The sequence below is a fragment of the Aphelocoma coerulescens genome, chromosome 6, assembly GCF_041296385.1.
Source record: "Aphelocoma coerulescens isolate FSJ_1873_10779 chromosome 6, UR_Acoe_1.0, whole genome shotgun sequence".
Classification (NCBI taxonomy): Eukaryota; Metazoa; Chordata; class Aves; order Passeriformes; family Corvidae; genus Aphelocoma; species Aphelocoma coerulescens.
The window spans coordinates 11,472,088-11,489,857 of record NC_091020.1 but is presented as its reverse complement, the minus strand read 5'-3'; the positions used below and the strand labels follow the sequence as shown (position 1 = coordinate 11,489,857).

Below are 17,770 nucleotides of genomic sequence, written 5' to 3'. Positions count from 1 at the left end.
GAAGGATGCATCAATTACGTGCACTGTGCAACTTAATGACATACAAGTTTGATTCCTGACTCTTTTCTCCTTTTTTTTTAATCTGAAGATCACTGGTTAAGATCTAGGGTTAATCTGGGTCAATATTCTGTTTATATTGATGTGGTTTTTAATAGTGTTTTGCAAGTTATGCTTTGATCTAAATGATCACTTTAGGTATTCTTAGCCCATTCACAGTCCAAGATGAATAGTCATTGTGCTACTGCTTATTAAGCAACATCTGGGAATTTATTTAGCACTGCTTTGTCCAGTTGTAACTCCATGTATTAGTGGTGGTTTTGGTTGCTTAATCTGTGTTTAAAACCCAGAATATGGCATGTAATAATTGCTCCTTAGACAGAAGTGTTTAACATAATTGGAGTAATTTTTACAGAGTAATATGAAAGGGCTGCAAGCATCATTTTGGCTTTGCTTTCCCCCGCTCTCCCCAGCAGAGTAAACGCAGAACATCTTCACTTGCCCTAAGTGAGCTTAGGGCAAGCAGCCCATGAGCCCAGCAGTATTCAAAACCTACACATCTGTTTTCTGTAAGAGGGTTCCATTTTTGCCTCTTGCCTGTGCTGTAGGGAATTGCCTGTGATGCCCATTTAGTTCATGGGAGGTGCTGCATTTCCTAGAGAAGAGGATTTCTTATTCAAAGTGTTTTTTCAGTTTTGGAGTTTTACTCTTCAATGTGTGTAAGGCTTGGCACTGGAGAGGCAACCTCAGTCCTCTCTACAGAATAATCAAATCATTTAGGCTGGAAAAGATGGCTAAGATCAAACTCAGCTGTTGGCAAAACTGCCAAGTAGTCCGTGTCCCTAAGTGCCATGTCTGTGCATCCTTTAAATATGTCTGGGAATGGTGACTAAGCCACTTGCTCCCAGGCTTTGATAACTCTTTCAGGGAACAAGTATTTCCTAATATCCATTTTAAACTCCTCCTGGTGCAACCTGAAGCCATTTCCTCTTGTGCTGTTACTTGTTATATGGGAGAAAAGACTGATATCCACCTCACTACAACATCCTTTCAGGTAGTTGTAGAGAGCCATGAGGCCATAGCAGGGTTGAATGCTTTTTAAGTAATGAGGAAGAGCTGCCCTTGGATTATAGAGAGGTCATTTTAGTTTGATTATTGAAATTGGATATTAAAAACAAGCTGCCTGAGCATTGGAGAAAGGGAGTGAATGTTAGAATAAGGAACTCTTGCTTCATTTGGGTGAATATAATTCAGAAGTGTTTATTATACAAACACGTGAATCAGTGGAGGGTTTGTTGTCAGATTTGGTGCTTATGGAAAGTAAGCAAATGGACCATTAATCTAGCTTGATTCAGATGGGCTTAAACAAGGTAAGGATTCAGAAGACAAACTGTACCTAATCAGAGAAGAGTCTAATATAGTGAGCCTTGACATTGAGAAGTTACAAGGAGTCAAGCATGGCTACTGTCATAACCATAATATTGGTACTATTAAATGACTAAATAGGGAATAACCTCAAAATGCATTAAATATTCTGACATCTTCACTGGTGTGCAGGCAGACATTTTATGGCAAGTCATTGGGACAAGGATAACTCCCACTTCCACTTGCATGCTACTGTGTGGGATTGTCAGTTAAGTACCGTGTGCTTCTTGAGTAATCATGAAGAATCAAATTGTAATACTTTTTAGAAAGTTGTTGATAAAATGCATAAATGCTGTGGAATAAATGCCCTTCAAATAATTTCTGTAAGAGATTGACTCATGGGGAGGAGTGTTCCATTACTATTGTCTCAAATTACAATATTTGTTTTACTTGAGCAGTAGTGCTACAGGCTAAGTTTTTTGAGAATGTGGTTGATTAGTGCATCTAATTAATTTTTTTTTTTTTTTTTTTTTATTTTAGCTAGCTGGAGTGGCCTTCCTTGCAGCTGGTCTGTGGGCATGGAGTGAAAAGGTAATGGTAGAAACAACTGGTCTTATTTCAGTGGCTGCTCCCTCCTGCTCCAGTAAAACTACTTCCTCAGGAAGCAGCAAAGGTTAAATGTAGCATCTGAGCTCAGGACCATGTTCAAATAATCTAAACTGAGTTTAGTTGGAATTTGCTTCTTGTCCCTGATCAGGAATTAAGCTGTGACGCTTGATATTCAGAGCTTTTTTATGAAATTGTAAGAGCAGGATGCTAGGGAGAATTTAGCCTTGATGAACCGGTTCTCTTTCAAAAGCATGTTTTCTAAAATAAATGTTTCTATACCCACCTCCTTTAATTACAAACATATTTGTAAAGAGTATGAGATGTGTTTATATTAAAAAAAGCACCACTAAATCTAAATGTGCATCTTTGAAATACTTCAGAAAGATGGTCCCAGTGTGTTGGCCATCTGTTGTCCACTTTATTCCCCATGGAGTGCTTAAGCGATTGTGTTTCCACATAGAGGAACAAAATGCAGAACATGATGTAGCTGAATAACTCTTGTTTTTAGCAAAGGTTTCGTGTAGCTAAAAAACTTCCTCAGTTGAAGGAAGTTGTGTGCACGTGTACTCAGTTCTCCTGTTCCAAGAGAAGAGAATGATGCAGGTATGGAAATGAATGGTTCATCCCCTTGAATGAATGTAAAAGCATGGATTTAATGAATTCAAGCAGTAGGTAAAAGTGAGCATTACTAGATTCATTGATCTGCCTCTCAATCAGGAGTGGAGGGCAGGTGCCCTCACTGTTCAGTTTTGCTGCTAAGTAGTAAGACTTCAATTACCCTCATATGTTCACTTTTCCTTAATTGAAGTGGTTATACAAGCAGCTATCCACATACAGAGAGGTTCTGGAATTCCTCTGCTTTTTGGAAGTGAGTTTTATGATGATCTTAATTCTGAGGTATTTATTCTGCTCATCCCTGTTCCCTATGTGCCTGCACACATTCTCGTAACTAGATTAGTGCTATCATTGCTATACAGTAAGCAACCTATCTCAACACATAAATGCATTCACCTCCTGTTTTGTTGTTACAAAAGAATTTTCTTTCCAACCCTTTAAGGAGGATGTTAAACTTGTCTTGAATTTGTGTTCTCTAATGTTCATACAGTCTTCTGTTTTGTAGACAAGCACATAGGATCTGTGTGGTTGGAGGCTAATATCTCCCAACTTACCTCCATTTGCCAAATTGTCTTTATGGTACACTGAAGTTACTAAAAGGCAAAGACAGACTCCTTTGGTCTTTATTTGATAAATTTTGCCTGAGCCCGTTCTGCTTTCTGTGCTGTCTTGCAAGTAAGTGCTTCAAAGCCTTTCCTGTGGTTTTGAACTTCTGAATGGCCTGTGAAATCTGTTCATTATTTTTTACGTCAGTTGTTCAGTGCCATGTTTTCAGCCTTTCATAGTAGTACCATTTTTCAGCCCATAGTGCCTGTGTTTTACAGATAAACATCTTGGTGAACAACAGGTGGGAAGTAAGAGAAAAACACTGCAGAAATTGTGCTGCTGTGGTAAACCCAAAGATAAACTACAGGTGACCCAAAGATAAACTACAGGTGGTGGAAGAGTTCTGACCATCTTGTCTCTTACCACAATGTGAAGTACATTAGGTCCATTCTGGTTTTGTCTCTTTTCTTTTTGCATTAGGACTACACTTCAGATTATTTCCTCAGCAGTCTTTTTCTCTGGCTATAAATCCTGTGCTTCTCTTTTGGCTGTTAGTATGTTGAAATGAGTCTGCTGGTTTGTGAGAAGTGTTGAAAATACTATGTGGAAAAATATTACTATCCTGACCTGTGTTACTTGATTGAGTCAAATCCAGTCTCTCTAGCTGGTGTATCTAATTGGCCTATCCTTATGATTTGGTAACTGGCTTTAGTTATTCTGAACAGTCATGTAAAAATTAACTTGCATAAAATTTTAAGAGTCAATATCTGTCACACAAAAGATACTGCAAAAGTCACTAAGAGTGAATTATTGTAAACTGCTGGTAGAAACAAGATGAGTAACACTGAGCCCTCTTATCAGGATAATGGTTTTTGTTGTTAAAATAGTTTCAAGGAGGACACAAAGGAAGATCTGGGAAACTAAAGGCTAGTCAGCCTGAATTCATTCCAGCAAGTTCATGGCTAATAACAAATGGAGAGGGAGCAGTCAGTTTTCAAATCAAGACTGTTGTTTAGAGGGACTTCAAGAGCACAGAGAAATCACTGTTCTGTGTGACTGAAAGACTTATAAGGTGTGAATTTTGTTATGGAATGTCTGACACTGACTGCAGCTATCAGACTGCATTCCTCTGTACCCGAGGAAATCTGTGTTGTAATGGACAGCCTGTGCTTCGAAGAGTTTGTACCAGGTGCAGACAGCACAGGCAGGAGTGTCTTTAGAGAAATGGGTACGGTGGGATGAGAGTTTTCTCAATTAATTCTCTTGTTTCCTTCCTTCAGAATTTTTGACTTAACATCTTCTCTTAGGCAAAATCCCCTTAATCTTCTTTTTCAAAGAGCATATTATAAACATTATGTGTGAACATGACAAAGCTGTGGTGAACCAGTGACATCTGAGGTTGAATAATAAAGCCGGGTTCCTGCCAACTTCTATTCATAACATGCTTTGATCAGAGGAAGTTTTCTTCCAAAAGATACTGCTTGAGCAAATGAGATTATCTGAAAACAAAAAGCTTGAGTTTGGGTGTGGGAAGGAGATGGCTGGCAATAGTTATGAATGTTTCAGCATCCTGGTCACACAGTGTTTGGTTTCACAGCATGTTGGTTCTACAAGGACACTGCATTAGCCTGTCTGATCTTGGCATGTATTTCTTGATTGTGGGGTCTGAGCCAAGGTTTGATTAAGTGGGACTCTCATAATTAACCAGGTAGACCCAAGTTTGTTAGTTAACTGTGAGGTCTAACTTCTTTTTAGGAATGGGAATGTGTGACTGGTAACACATTATCAACAAACTAGGACCATTTTCTAATAGCCTGTTCCAGCTGTTAGTCACCAGCTGTTGCAAGGCAATTCTGAGTTCTACAGTTCAATTATTTTTTTTCTTTTCATCCCATCAGCCAGTTTTCATAAAAACAACTGTCTTGCTGTTGCCAAATTATCAGCTCTGACAAAATCTGTTATGGAAGATGCTATGAAAGAAGATGAAGTCTTGTGGATCACTGTACTACTGTTAATCAGTGTCTTCAGCTGATGAAATTTCTCGAAGGGCACATTTTCTTCTGAAGCTGTATTTTGAAGATTTTATTTTTTAAGTGAGCAGTTGAATAAGAAGTGATAGGGAGTTTTCCAAGGTGTTGTCTTAGGATGTATATTCTTTGCACTTAACTCTAGCACAGGTACTTGGGTAGAAAGATGAGAATTTGTATTCTGTTGATGGAATTAGACATCTTATTTCAAGTGTCTATGATATTTCTCTTACACTAAACATGATTAGCTTGAGAATATACTTTATAAAGGAAAAAAAGTAGTCAACATGTGATGATGGGATATTGTGGTGTGTTGATTTTGGTTGTTTGTTTTAAAATGAAAATATTTCCTTATTAAGTTGTTCTGTGTATTGGTGATGGTTGTATGATAAACACTCAGACAACTGCAAGGCTGCCTGGATGTCCCTGCAAATACACATAACATTAAAATTCCATCAAATGCACATAACAGGATTCTCATTAAGAGTTTCAGTTGTTTGTCCCTTCTGTCTTCTGCATGTTCCATCTTGTTATTGCACATCACATGAGAATCCTGTTATGTGTATTTGATGGAATTTTAATGGTAGCTGGTGTAATAACTTTTTGAAAGCTAATCTAGAAACTATAAAGAAGTATTTCACTGTGTTAGCATTAAATTCACATAGGCTTAGAAATCTAGGCAGACAGGCTTCATAGCAAAGGTTATTGTCAAGATAAGTGGTTTCTGGATAGTTAACAAAAAAAGCATTGCTTCTATGTTAGGCAAATTCCAGATATAGGGACACCTTTTGGTGTAAGAATATTTATCGGGGTTGAAAGGGTGAAAAGTTTAGACTATACTTCTATATTTTTGAGTTTGGAGGAGGACAACTAAGACTCTTTGACACAAGAAGGGATGTAACTAAAATGAGAGGAAAAGTCTGCTTTCCTCAAAAACCAGAACAAGATTGTTCACCTCTTTAAAATGTCATCCATAAGGTGCTTTATCCTTAGAATGTCTCTCCCTTTCTGCCACTTAAACAATAGGATTGGAAAATTTTTCTTAAGCGTTTTTTTTTTTTTAGACCATGATATTGGAGTGCCCTTCTGATTGATGCATTTCAAGTTAATATAAAACATTAGTTCCTTTGCCTTGAAGCTAAATGAACATTCAGTGATAGTATTGAGCTTTTGGCACCATCTTGTGGAATTCTGTTTGGCAAATAGACCTAGGAGGATGTAATCTGAGAAACTGACTTATTAAAAGAATTGTTAGCTATAACTTTAATACTTCCTCTGCTGGGCTGAAGAAAATTGGTGTTGTCAATAACCATTTTACAACGTGACATTTTTTGTAGGTGTCACTGTTGGCAAGTTCAAGGGTTTGCAACCAGTTCATTCGGAATCATGTGGAAGTCATCCAGAAGGAATGCTCAATGAGTAACATGCTTGTAGTGGTCACATTCTGTTCTGGTTTTTTCCTTCAGGGTGTATTGTCTGATCTGACAAAGGTGACTGGTCTTCATGGTCTGGACCCAGTGGTGCTTGTCTTAGTGGTGGGAATAGTGATGTTTACTTTGGGATTTGCTGGTTGTGTGGGAGCACTGAGGGAAAACATCTGCCTCCTGAAATTTGTAAGTAACATCATTATATGAGGGAATTATATGTGTGAAAGCTGCAAATGATGAACTGGGAGCAAACCCAGCTAATTAATTATAGAATTTGGTTTGTGACAAAGTATATGGTAAACTTGCTGCCTTGACAAACCTCTGAGTAGTGGTATTGAAAGCAGGGGTGATTCCAGCCTGTGTATTTTCCTCTTTGTGGAACATGTTCCTCCTTCCCTTTTTCCATTTGTTCTGCTCTGCAGTGATGTTATAGTACATATATCAGAATCTAACACTGTGATGTTATGGAACATGCTTAGTCAGTTAGGAATTACTGAGAGAATATATAATAGTGGAACAAAATCCCTTAAAATGTTAAAGTTTCTTGTAGATGTTGGGTGGACATAACTTTGGGACTTAGTGACTGATGTGAAATTTCTTAAATGGTTGTTTTTATACTGAGGCTGCTTCTTTGCTTTAGATCTGAAAACAGTTAAGCTGGCTAAAAAATTAAAAAAAAAAAGTTATAAAATTAGAAACAATCCAAGAGGTAATATCAAGATTTTTTAGCCCTGTGTTTTACAGATTCTCATTTATTAATACTTTCACTGCTGTGCATAATGACTGTGTCTGATGCTCTTTTTACTGTCAAGTTCAGGTGACAAAAATAAAAGGATAACTGTCTCTTGGGCATTTCTTTACCTTGTATTCTCATTGTGCCCTCAGTGTCTGTACTGAGGCAAAATTTGAACCTAATTCTCTGTGCCTGTTTCTGGTGGTATAGGGATGCATTCAAAATGAATTCATATTTTCTGATTTAGGACTTCTTTTTTTTTTTTTTTCACAGTTCTGTGGAACAATTGTGTTTATATTCCTGTTGGAGATGGCAGTAGCAGCTATGGCTTTCCTGTTCCAGGACTGGGTGAGGGACAGGGTAAAAGAATTCTTTGAGAATAATATTAAATCCTACCGAGATGACATTGATCTCCAGAACATCATTGATTCACTACAGAGAATTGTAAGTTCAAATCCTGCCACTTTGATGTCTTCTAGGAGAATACGTGGATTTAAAAGTTTTCATTTTTGTTACAGAATTATAATATTTTGTAGTTAATAGTACTGTGTTAGATGTGCTGGTTTTCTTCCTTCTGTATTGAAAGCAGTGGGGAAGGAAGATATCCTGAGATCCAGGCTTGTTCTGATGTCCATTGTGGAAGCTCTCTCAGGCATGCATCTGCCTTTGACCTTTCTCATTTGCTCCCCTTTCCCTTGCTCCCTAAGAAAAAACTTTCTCATAAAAAAATTTACTAATGGAACTGATTGTATCTGACAATTACATCTAAAGTGATAATTTTCATGATTTTCCTTGGCATGCTGACACCTGTTTCCACAAGCAGTATTCCAGACATACTGCTTTGATTTCATAGAGCCCTGTTAGTGACCACTCATTTTTTTTACTCTGGTGTTGTCATTGATTCTGCATAGACTTAAGCATGGTGATGATTTGTAAGCAAGCTCTTACTATTTAGAGGTATTTTAGAGATGATTTATCCACTGAACAAATTTCTGGAATGTATTCATCTGTTGCAGAACCACTGCTGTGGTGCCCAAGGTCCAGAAGACTGGGACTTTAACATATACTTTGACTGCAAGAGTGAAAGCAAGAGTCGTGAGAAGTGCGGAGTTCCTTTTTCCTGTTGTATACCTGATCCTGCTGTAAGTTGTTTCCTGGTTTTGTTCTTGCTCTGAGGTTGTAAAGTTATGACAGGAAGTACTTCCTGAATAAGGTGTTGAAGGGCTTTGAGATGTCCTAAATGACCAAAAATTACTCTTGTGCAGGCAAACTTTTTGTGTTTCTGTTGCGTTCTTTTTAGAGTCCAAATGTGGCAACTTGTTAGACAGCTGAAAATGTATTGTCACCAGGAATTCAAGCTATTTTAGTATAGTTTGGATCTGAAGTAGTGGTGGCTGACATTTTTTTTATTCCCAGTGTGTTGTTTCCTTGTACCCCTGGCGTTTACCTGGTTTGTAAGGAGCTGTGATCACTGTTGAAGCACTGTGCTTGCCCCAGTTAGGATTAATGTTTCACCACCCCTCTGCCAGACAGGCAGGAGTAACTTCATTTGCTGCTTGTTTGTCAGTAATTGGTAAAGTGCTCATGTATGAAGTTTAAAGCTTCTGGGTCAGTCCTTGGTTTCAGCAAGGTTTAAGTGCTTTTTGGTTAATTTGTTTAGTAAAGTTTGACTTTGTGAGCCTTACCGCAGGTACCAAAATGTGGAGGTAGGAGCTAACATATAGTGCTTTATGGTATTATTAGTGGGAATACTTAAAACTCAAAATTCGTCCAGCAATCCTTGTGCTGAGAGATAGCCATTGGTAAGTTATATTTAATACCTTATATAGGCTTCTGATTGTATTGGAAATCAGCCAAGGAAAACCTTTGTCAGGGATATATTCCATGGTCAGATTCCCCAGTAATTATTTTCTAGTTTAGTTTGGAGCAGTACTGTTCAGCTGCACATTTTTCTGTTGCTGGTGCTGTATTTAAGGAGGCAAAAGGATGCTTAAATCTGTTTAATGTGAGATTCTATTGTTAATATTTCAGTGTAACTTACTATGCATTTTGTAAATGCACATGTGTTACCTGTGTGCTGGCAGTGCAGTTTTCATGTTAAAAAGTTGCTAGTTGAATGCCAAGTGATAAAGCAGCTGAGATTTCTGGTGCAGGATATCATCTTGCTAGTACGCATCTTTGCTTTGTCATTAATTTTCTTGTATTCTGCTAGGGCTTTGTTTGTTTTTGCTAAAAATGCTTCTTAAAATGGTTGGCTCTGACAATTCTGATATGTTTATGAATATAAAAAAAACCCTTGCTGTGAACAGAAGCGAGTAGAATTCAATTGATTTATTTAAAATCTGTTTTGCTTTGCAGCAAAAAGTTGTGAATACACAGTGTGGCTATGATATCAGAAAGAAGGTAAGTTGCTGTCTGTCATGTTCTGGGCCTGCAGAGGCAAAACTATAAAAATGGTGGGATTGCTGATAGATGTGTCAGCTCAAAATTCTAGGAGCTAATTTACTGTGCTACATCATACTACAAGTAGAGCAAGGTAGACACTGTCTTTCGTTTAAAGAAGCTTGTACTGTGGGAGGGTAGAGAAAAAAGTGATAGAACAGGTGAGGGGAAAGGTGTGTTTCAAAAAGGGGTAGGGCTTGGATTTCAAATGTGCATTTCAATTATCAGTTTTAATAGTCTAACACTGCTGATCTATTATCTGCTAATTTGACCATCTATTATCTGCTAGTCTATTATCTGATAATTCTACAGTGTTCTAATAACAGGATTTTCAGAAGATATGAATATCAATATCTGGCACTCCCTGATCCAAATGTGTATTTTTGAAGTGTGGTTAAAAACTTCACTGCAAAAGTGACAAAACACTAGCTTAGCTAGATCATGTGATTGATCTTATTATAAACTGGAGCAGAAAAGTAATATTCTTCTTCCTTTCTACATTCAGAGCAAAAGTCAATGGGATGATCAGATTTTTGTCAAAGGATGTATTCATGCACTTGAAGCTTGGTTGCCCCGAAATATCTACATTGTTGCAGGTGTCTTCATAGCTATCTCACTGCTCCAGGTTAGTTGTTATTGTTGTGATTCTTTGAAAAAAAAGTCATTGTTTGCACATGTTTGCAGATACAGAGCTGCTGAAGGTAAAAGGAGTTATGGACAGAGGTAAAATAAATATCTTGAATGTGGATTCTTTTAGTTACAAGAAGAATATGGCAGAAACAGCAATTATAGTAAAGGGGAATGAGTGTGAAAATACCTCTTGCTCAAAGCAGTGAAGGTCATTATAAAAATACAGTGCAGTAATAATGCAGTGTGTGATAATTTATATAGTAATATTAACGTAGTCATATATAATATATGATTATTATATAAAATACTACTTGTGTTTTAATGTCATGAAGGAGGGGGGATCTGCTGTCTGCTCCAGTAGATCTGAACTCCAGCCTTCTATCCCAAACCAGAAATGACTAAGATACAACCTTGTCCTTCATGCTAGGGTTACCTCAGCCAGCTGTAAGTGGGTGTAGCATGCTGCTCACAAAGGTTGGGAATGTAAGAGCAGGGAAGTAGGTGACCAGGTTGCAAATGCAATGTTAGCAGAACCAGATGAAAGAGTCACTGTGATTTCTATTGCCTCATCAGTGCTTGGTACATCAAAGAGAGAGCTAAAATTTTCAGTAAAGCATGTTAGATTGCAGCTGTCAAGGTGGATCTTGCTTTTGTTGTGGCAGTTGTTTGCACTACATTAATTTCTCTGCTATGAAATTCCTTCAGTGGGAAATAAACTTGTAAATCTGCTACAGAAAGTATTTTCCATGTAATTGACAAGAGTGGAGTATAGAGTGCTGGTAAAATATCTTTCTCCAGCCCTGGTAATAGGGCCCTCTGTAGCTTAGGGTTTGATACTTGTTTATCACCATCTAGTGATAATGCTTCCATGGGTTTGAGAAATGCTGTGCTAAGAACAGGATCTTTTGTTAGGAAGATGGTCAAGACTTGAAGTTTGATCTTTTTGCACTGTGTTGATTGGCAATAACTTGACAATGTTGTTCTTTATTTGTGTCCCTAGTCTCTGTGAAACCACTTTCAGTTACTTGTGTTTTCCAATTGGTCTTTCTTGTGCATTAAGCTCTTTTATGGTGGGATTGAGAATTAGACATAACCTGACTACGTTTAAATGAAATCTTTTAGCTTTCCAAAACTTCACCCCAGTTTTATATTATTTGTAAGAATGTTACAGGAAATTTGCTGAGTTACAAATTTATCCTCAATTTGTAAGGGAAGATTTCCCTGAGAACTGACATGAATGTTAAAATTTCAAATTTAAATGTCTCTGAGAAATCTGGGACTTCTCTTACTGCTGTCTGTGACAATTTCATTTTAGGACAGGTAATTGTCCAGTCTGTCTGTGTTTAAAAAAATTGATGTGAAAACTGACTGGATTGTTATTCAAAGTTGTGGAATGAATGAAAATGTCTGGTTTGTAGCTTTAGCAATAGGCAACCATGGGTGTTTATGACACTCAAACTTAGTGGATGAGTGGATTTCTTCTAGCTCGTAAGGCATCTGGAAGCTTATTATTTTGAATGCTGCTGAAGTTTTACATGAAAGCATCTTTCTCATGAACTTTATTACCTGCAAGGTTCTGTTGCCTTTACTACTTCTTAGTAATAGCTATGCTTTGATGGATGATCTTGGCTATGAAATGATATCTGAACCTGCAAACAAACATCTTGTAGACTGGTACATTACAAGTTTATCTCACAAATGGTGTTTTTTTTATCTTTTTAGATTTTTGGGATTTTCCTAGCCAGGACATTGATTTCTGATATTGAAGCTGTAAAAGCAAGTAATGCCTTCTGAATACGAAAGCAGACACATGTTGCAAAACAATCTATTTTGAGACTATTGATTGGACACCAAGGTGGAAGAAATGCACGGACCATGAAATACTCCTGTTGCTAAAAGCCTTATGTGGATTTTTTTTTCCCCTGCTTATGCTTTTTGTTTGAAGCTGTTACAAAAGAATTGCCAAATGCACACTGTCTACCTTTTCTCTAACAAGACAACTCAGTGCACCAGCGTTGTTCTCTGAGGAAGAAGTGTAATTTCTCAAGACATTGGCAGAACAGATTTTAAGACTGTAGCAGGGAGACATGAAACTGCTGTAAGCCCTTTACTTGAAGGATTGCTGTGAAGATTGTCCTGTCTTCACTCCTGTCATCTGTCTTAAAATATAATCTTTTCAAATGTTGCATGCTGATTTCTTCAGAATCTTGCAATCGTATTAATCTCTACAGTAGACTTATCCAGTCATTTTTGGCAAGATATCCAGCAACCATAATTGGAAATTGGGAAAAAATCACAAACTGTCTAGATCTTTAATTGATTCTTGGTTGTGCAAACCCCACTCTGTTTTGAAAAATGCAAGCCAGTTCCCAGGATGGGAAAAATCTGACTATCTGTAGCATTACGTGTTACAAATCTCCGTTTCAGGCAAGAGGGTGTAAAGCCCTCATACTGTTTCCTGTCTGAGAATAATGTAAATATTCTTTATTTATAGAAGAAAAACCTCTTTGAAAATGCTTATCCTTTCAATGATCAGTAATATCTTTAAAAAGTGCTGTCTGCACATACTTCAAAATGCAGCTTGTTTCAGTAGGTAGCAAGCATGCTGTGCTAGCTGTTGATGGCTTTTGTTATTCCTCTAGTTTCTCTCACAACTGCTATGTTGATCTTCACAAGTCTCAACTGCCACTACCAGGACTGATGAAAGACTTACAAATTCAGTGTTAATCCTTACTGAAGTATTTTTTTAAGTAAGGAAGTACAGATTTAGCAAAAAATTAAGTTGTTGAACTTTTAAGTCATCTTTAAAGCTATTGAATTATCAGTTCTGCCTGGTTCATGGTTCAAATGTGAATCAAAATACAGTGAACCAGAATGATTTCTTCAGTCATTTTCTACATGAAGCTTAACTAGTCCTTCCTATGTCGGTGTTTTTATTTTAATCTAGAGAAAACAAAACTCTTCTTCCAGTCCTCCCTTTGTGGGGGTTAGTAGATGGATCTGTAGTTCAGTAGGAGTTCAAGTCTTTTCTATAAGACTGTGGTGGTGTATCCATAGCTTTAAGGTAAAGGTATGTGTCTGAAAAGTTCTTGGAAGTAGTTGTAGCTGTCAGTTTTACTGTGGGCCATATAGCTAACATCGTTTACTGCTTCCAGTGACACCAGGTTTTTCAGGGAGAGCAGGTTCATTTACAGTGCCTAACACAGTGTAAATTTTAGAAAAGTATCTATTTTTATAATGATATTTTACTACATGTAGTGTGCCTGAAGGATTTAATACTTGTATTTCTAATGTATATGGCTTTCTTTGGAAGCCAAACTTTTAAATATATTATGTCCTTTTTTTCTATTATGCATGTATTGACAAACATTTCACTGGCAAAAGTTGATCAACAGTAAGAATCTTTGTGTCTGGTTGATTTTCCAGGCATCCTTCTAGCTTGCAATCTGTGAAGCACTTCAGACAGTCCTCATGTGTTCTTCAGCTTTCATAGTTCTTTTTCTGGCCAATGATCGAGACACAACAGGAAAAGGAAGCTTGTCTAAGGATGGCTGATTTCCTTACAGTAGCAGAGGGTAGTCTGCTATTAACTCATCTGAAAACCTGAAAGTAAAATGGCTGGAAGTACACTGTGACTCTTTTAACTTTGGTATACAACAAGAAAACTGTAGCAGTAGATCACTGAGGGGAGAGCAAGAGGCATTTCTTCTGTAAAGCCTTGAATGTGAGGTCTGTATTACTTATTTGTTGAATCTGATCCATGAGGAAACAGCCAGGAATGTGTGATTGTACTACGACTTTGCAAGCAGCAGAGCAGTGTCCAGCAAACTTTGCTTTAAATTCTGGTGCTTGAAACTTTGCAACACCTCATCAACCAACTTGCTTGGTTAAGGTTGTGTGATAATCTGATATATGTAAAATTGGAGAAGGATGCTTCTGATTTGTAACTTCTTATTCATAAAACAGTGCACTGAAAATGCCAGCTAGGAAGTACATTTCCCTTTGCTAGTTTTTGGCACTGTCAGCTGCTAATGCTAGGAAGGAATTTCAGCAGTTTGGTAAAAATCATCCCGGTGTCAAAGATGGCTGTGGAGTTCATGCACTGAAATTAGCTGCTGACAGGAGCCATCATTACAGATTAGGATTCCAGGGTCTGCAAATCTTACCAAGTTAACTGAAGACAAAGTAATACTTTTTCTTTTTGAAGTACTGTTTGCATGCAAGATAGAATTCTAACTGAAGTGTTGTATTTCCACAGGTTGTTCTTAATGGCTTTGGCCATATTAACACCAGCTTTTGTATCAGTGTTTCAGTTATTTGGAACTGAAATAGAGAGAAGTTCAACTTTACTTGAGGATCTTTAAATCTGTGGAGTGATTTTTCTTTTTTGCCACTGTGGATAAACTTCTTTGTGCTTATTCAGTATCATTTTTAAAATCCTGTTTTGCCTCTGTACGTTCTGAAGTACCCCCGTACATGGCTACTGTAATTTCAGGCTTGTAATGGGAATACTTTCTACTTAGTTTTATTTAGCCCCTTCTCTGTGGACCTGCAGTGACTTCATGGCGAAAAGATTTAGGTTATGGTCTAAAAAAAGTCTTGTCAGTAAAAGTAGCTGGGTATGAGCCTGCCTCTAAAACCTCAAAGGAAAGTAATTGAGTGACCTCACAATGAGGTTTGATACATTGTTGATGTTGAGATTTCAGCTGTTGCATTTGGAACAACTTCACAAACACTACAGTGGAACCAAGGTTTTTAATGAAGATGTCAAATGAGGTCAGACTTGAAGAACTGGACTGGGAGAAGCAAACTTAAGTGTGATCACTTTTATTTCTCAGAAATGAGCACAATTGATTTCTGTTAAGCAATGTATGTGTCAGTCTGACAGTGCAACTGCCTCTTTGTTTCTATTAATATAACTGCATTTGGACACAGTTTCCCTGTACATGAAGAGGAGGGTGAATATAAGCCCTGAAAAAAGTGCTGTGACCAGAGGACCTTGGGTTGACCTTGTGAATACCTGAATGTTTCTTCCCAAGAGGTCTTAAGCTTTGGTGACCTCATGCAGTGCCATGTGGACAGACTTGTGCTTCCAGTCCATGGAGCTTGATGTGGCGATTGATTTCTGTGTAGAATTGCCTTGGGTTTTGTCTCCCCATCACATCCTTCCCTCTTTCTTCCCCTTACTGCCTGTGCATTGTCATGCTGCTTGAACATTGTTCAGCCATTGGAAGGGGAGCTTCTGTCTCCTCTTCTGAGATGGCTTTTCTGAGTGACTTTCAATATATTTTTTCTCAAGCCTTAAATTTGATTAAATAAAAATTTAATATTTTCTACTCCTGGAGTATGATTCCTAAGATTTGTTGTTTCCAGTCCACTAGTATTTCACTCTCTAAGGTTTAGACTGGCTACTGAGACTGCAGCTTGTGGATAACTCAGAAATGGTGAAGGCCCAGGGGTGCTTGTTTGTGTATTTTGTGGAAACTAATTCTTGATATTTTTTCTTTTCACTTTGGTCTGTTGAATAATAGCTAAGACTGATGCTATTCTCTCCACTGTTAATGGAAAGCTGTGAACAAGTGAAGAGCTGCAGAATGGTATAGAGTAACTATTAAATCTCTGGACATCAAAGAAGTTAAAACCTCTGTTTTTCTTTTCTCCTGTTATGTAGTGAAAACCTGCTTACGTGTTCCTCACCAAGTGGCACTTGCCTGGGGTGGTTTTATGAAATTCCCTTTCTGAAGAGTACTCCTGAGAGTGATACTTGGTGATGAGTGTAGTGCACGTGGTAATGTTACTGGGTTTTGCAAGTGGGAAAGCTTTTGCAGGAGCAAAGTTGTGTTTGTTTGCAGACATAGGCCAGTTGTTCTCAAATTGTTTGAGAACATGAGGTCTTGTTGACTTCTAAATACAGTCTGCTTTATAGTAGCTTTCTGAAGATCAGTGCTTGTCTATTTTTTTCTCAGTAGCTTTTCTGCTGGCTGAAAAAAAAAAAAGTAATTGCTCCTAAGCTTTTCAGTCTCTACCACTACATGGTTTTGAATTTGATCTCCTAGGTCTGGACAACATGACTGCTACATACCTTCAACTGCTTCAAAAAGTTCCCATAAGAACAAGTTGTGGAATAGAATCCGTTACCTTCTCATCTAGTGACCTTGTTTAGATACAAAAGGATTCCACAGAAATGTTCAAAGACGTTTGTTTACTACTTTTTTTTTTCCATTATCTAAAGTTAAACCCAGTTTCTCTTATGGGTGATAATGGCTGCCTCCACATCCTCACCCCTGCCCACTTGTAATTCCTAACCAACTTTATTGTTGTGTCTTGTGCAAGCACTGTGTGTTCACTGACTGCAGTTTCTTAAAAACTTTGCTTTTGCAGAGTCTCATTTCAGGTTACAGGACGTGCACCTCTGAAATCAGGACAAGACTGTAGCCTCAAGTATTTAGGAATATAACTTGTGACAGGAGCCGGTAAAGTTTCAGAGATGAGCTTTAAAATTGGAGATTGAAGGGGGAGTTAGTTTAAAGACAGTTTTGGTTTTAACATGTTCACCTAACAATTGAGCTCACAGTGTGATTCACAATGTGCAGAGGTTGAACTGGTGCTGGTTAACCCTTTGTATTGTTTAAGCTACAGATTTAATCTAACTCCTGTGTCAGGTTGCATGATAAAAGCTTAAGACTTCTATATAAGTATTTAAAAGTCCCATTGATACAAGAAAAATTGTAAGTGTGTATCCTAATGTCACAAAACCAAGCAGCTGAAAAATGTATAATGAGTGATAATTGCCTGATGTTTGTCCTGTGATGTTTTTTAACACCACTTGCTTGACAGGACACATTCCTACTGCTGTGTGTTAGTGGCTCAGTGAAGAGCAGCAGTGGTGCAAGTATCAGGCCAAAGAGACGTGCAAATGAGGGGTTTTTATATACAGCTTTCAGAGCAGGAGCTGCAGCTGGGCTTCAGCAGTGTTGGTTGTGCAGCAGCATGACAAATGCAAGGGTTGCAAAGCTGGTGGTGTTTGCCTCTGCAGCAGTGCTGGGTTGCCACGTGGGAGAAGGGAGGTTACTGGGGTGTCTCTCCTCTCAAAACCTGTAATGTTATGATGGCTTCCTTGACCACATTTGCATTGCTGTGACTGCAGAGTCGCTCAAGTGTGTCTTTAACCTTGTCCTCTTCTATTTCTTGTCTCAGATCACCTGAATGGGAGATGAAATGCTGACTTTTAGTTACCTGCCATGACATAGTGGTTCCCAACAATTGTTGTAAGATAAAAAGTTTGGAGTACTTGCTGCTCATAATGAGCTACTTTAATTAAAGCATTCTTTTTTTCAATAGATACTCTTTCAGCCATTGGAAGTATTGGACTGATAAAG

The 17,770-nt window shown here is 37.9% G+C and overlaps 2 protein-coding genes across 4 annotated transcripts in view; one reads left to right on the top strand and one right to left on the bottom strand.

The window, feature by feature from the left end:
- The window catches only part of TSPAN14 (tetraspanin 14), a 35,342-nt gene extending 19,615 nt beyond the window's left edge, over positions 1-15,727 (top strand). For 2 of the 3 annotated variants that reach the window (XM_069019213.1, XM_069019214.1), the window contains exons 3-9: positions 1,903-1,953; positions 6,626-6,772; positions 7,593-7,763; positions 8,336-8,461; positions 9,678-9,722; positions 10,267-10,386; positions 12,114-15,727. In XM_069019213.1, the coding sequence (XP_068875314.1) occupies positions 1,903-1,953; positions 6,626-6,772; positions 7,593-7,763; positions 8,336-8,461; positions 9,678-9,722; positions 10,267-10,386; positions 12,114-12,185 (732 nt within the window). In that variant the 3' untranslated portion in view covers positions 12,186-15,727. The remainder of the gene's footprint in view (positions 1-1,902; positions 1,954-6,625; positions 6,773-7,592; positions 7,764-8,335; positions 8,462-9,677; positions 9,723-10,266; positions 10,387-12,113) is intronic. The other variant, XM_069019216.1, reaches the window with a different exon arrangement.
- Positions 15,728-16,657: 930 nt separating this feature from the next.
- The window catches only part of LOC138112327 (rap1 GTPase-GDP dissociation stimulator 1-like), a 30,021-nt gene continuing 28,908 nt past the window's right edge, over positions 16,658-17,770 (bottom strand). Inside the window, 1 exon segment of the mRNA XM_069019211.1 lies at positions 16,658-17,593. Coding sequence (XP_068875312.1) covers positions 17,460-17,593 — 134 coding nt within the window. The 3' untranslated portion in view covers positions 16,658-17,459.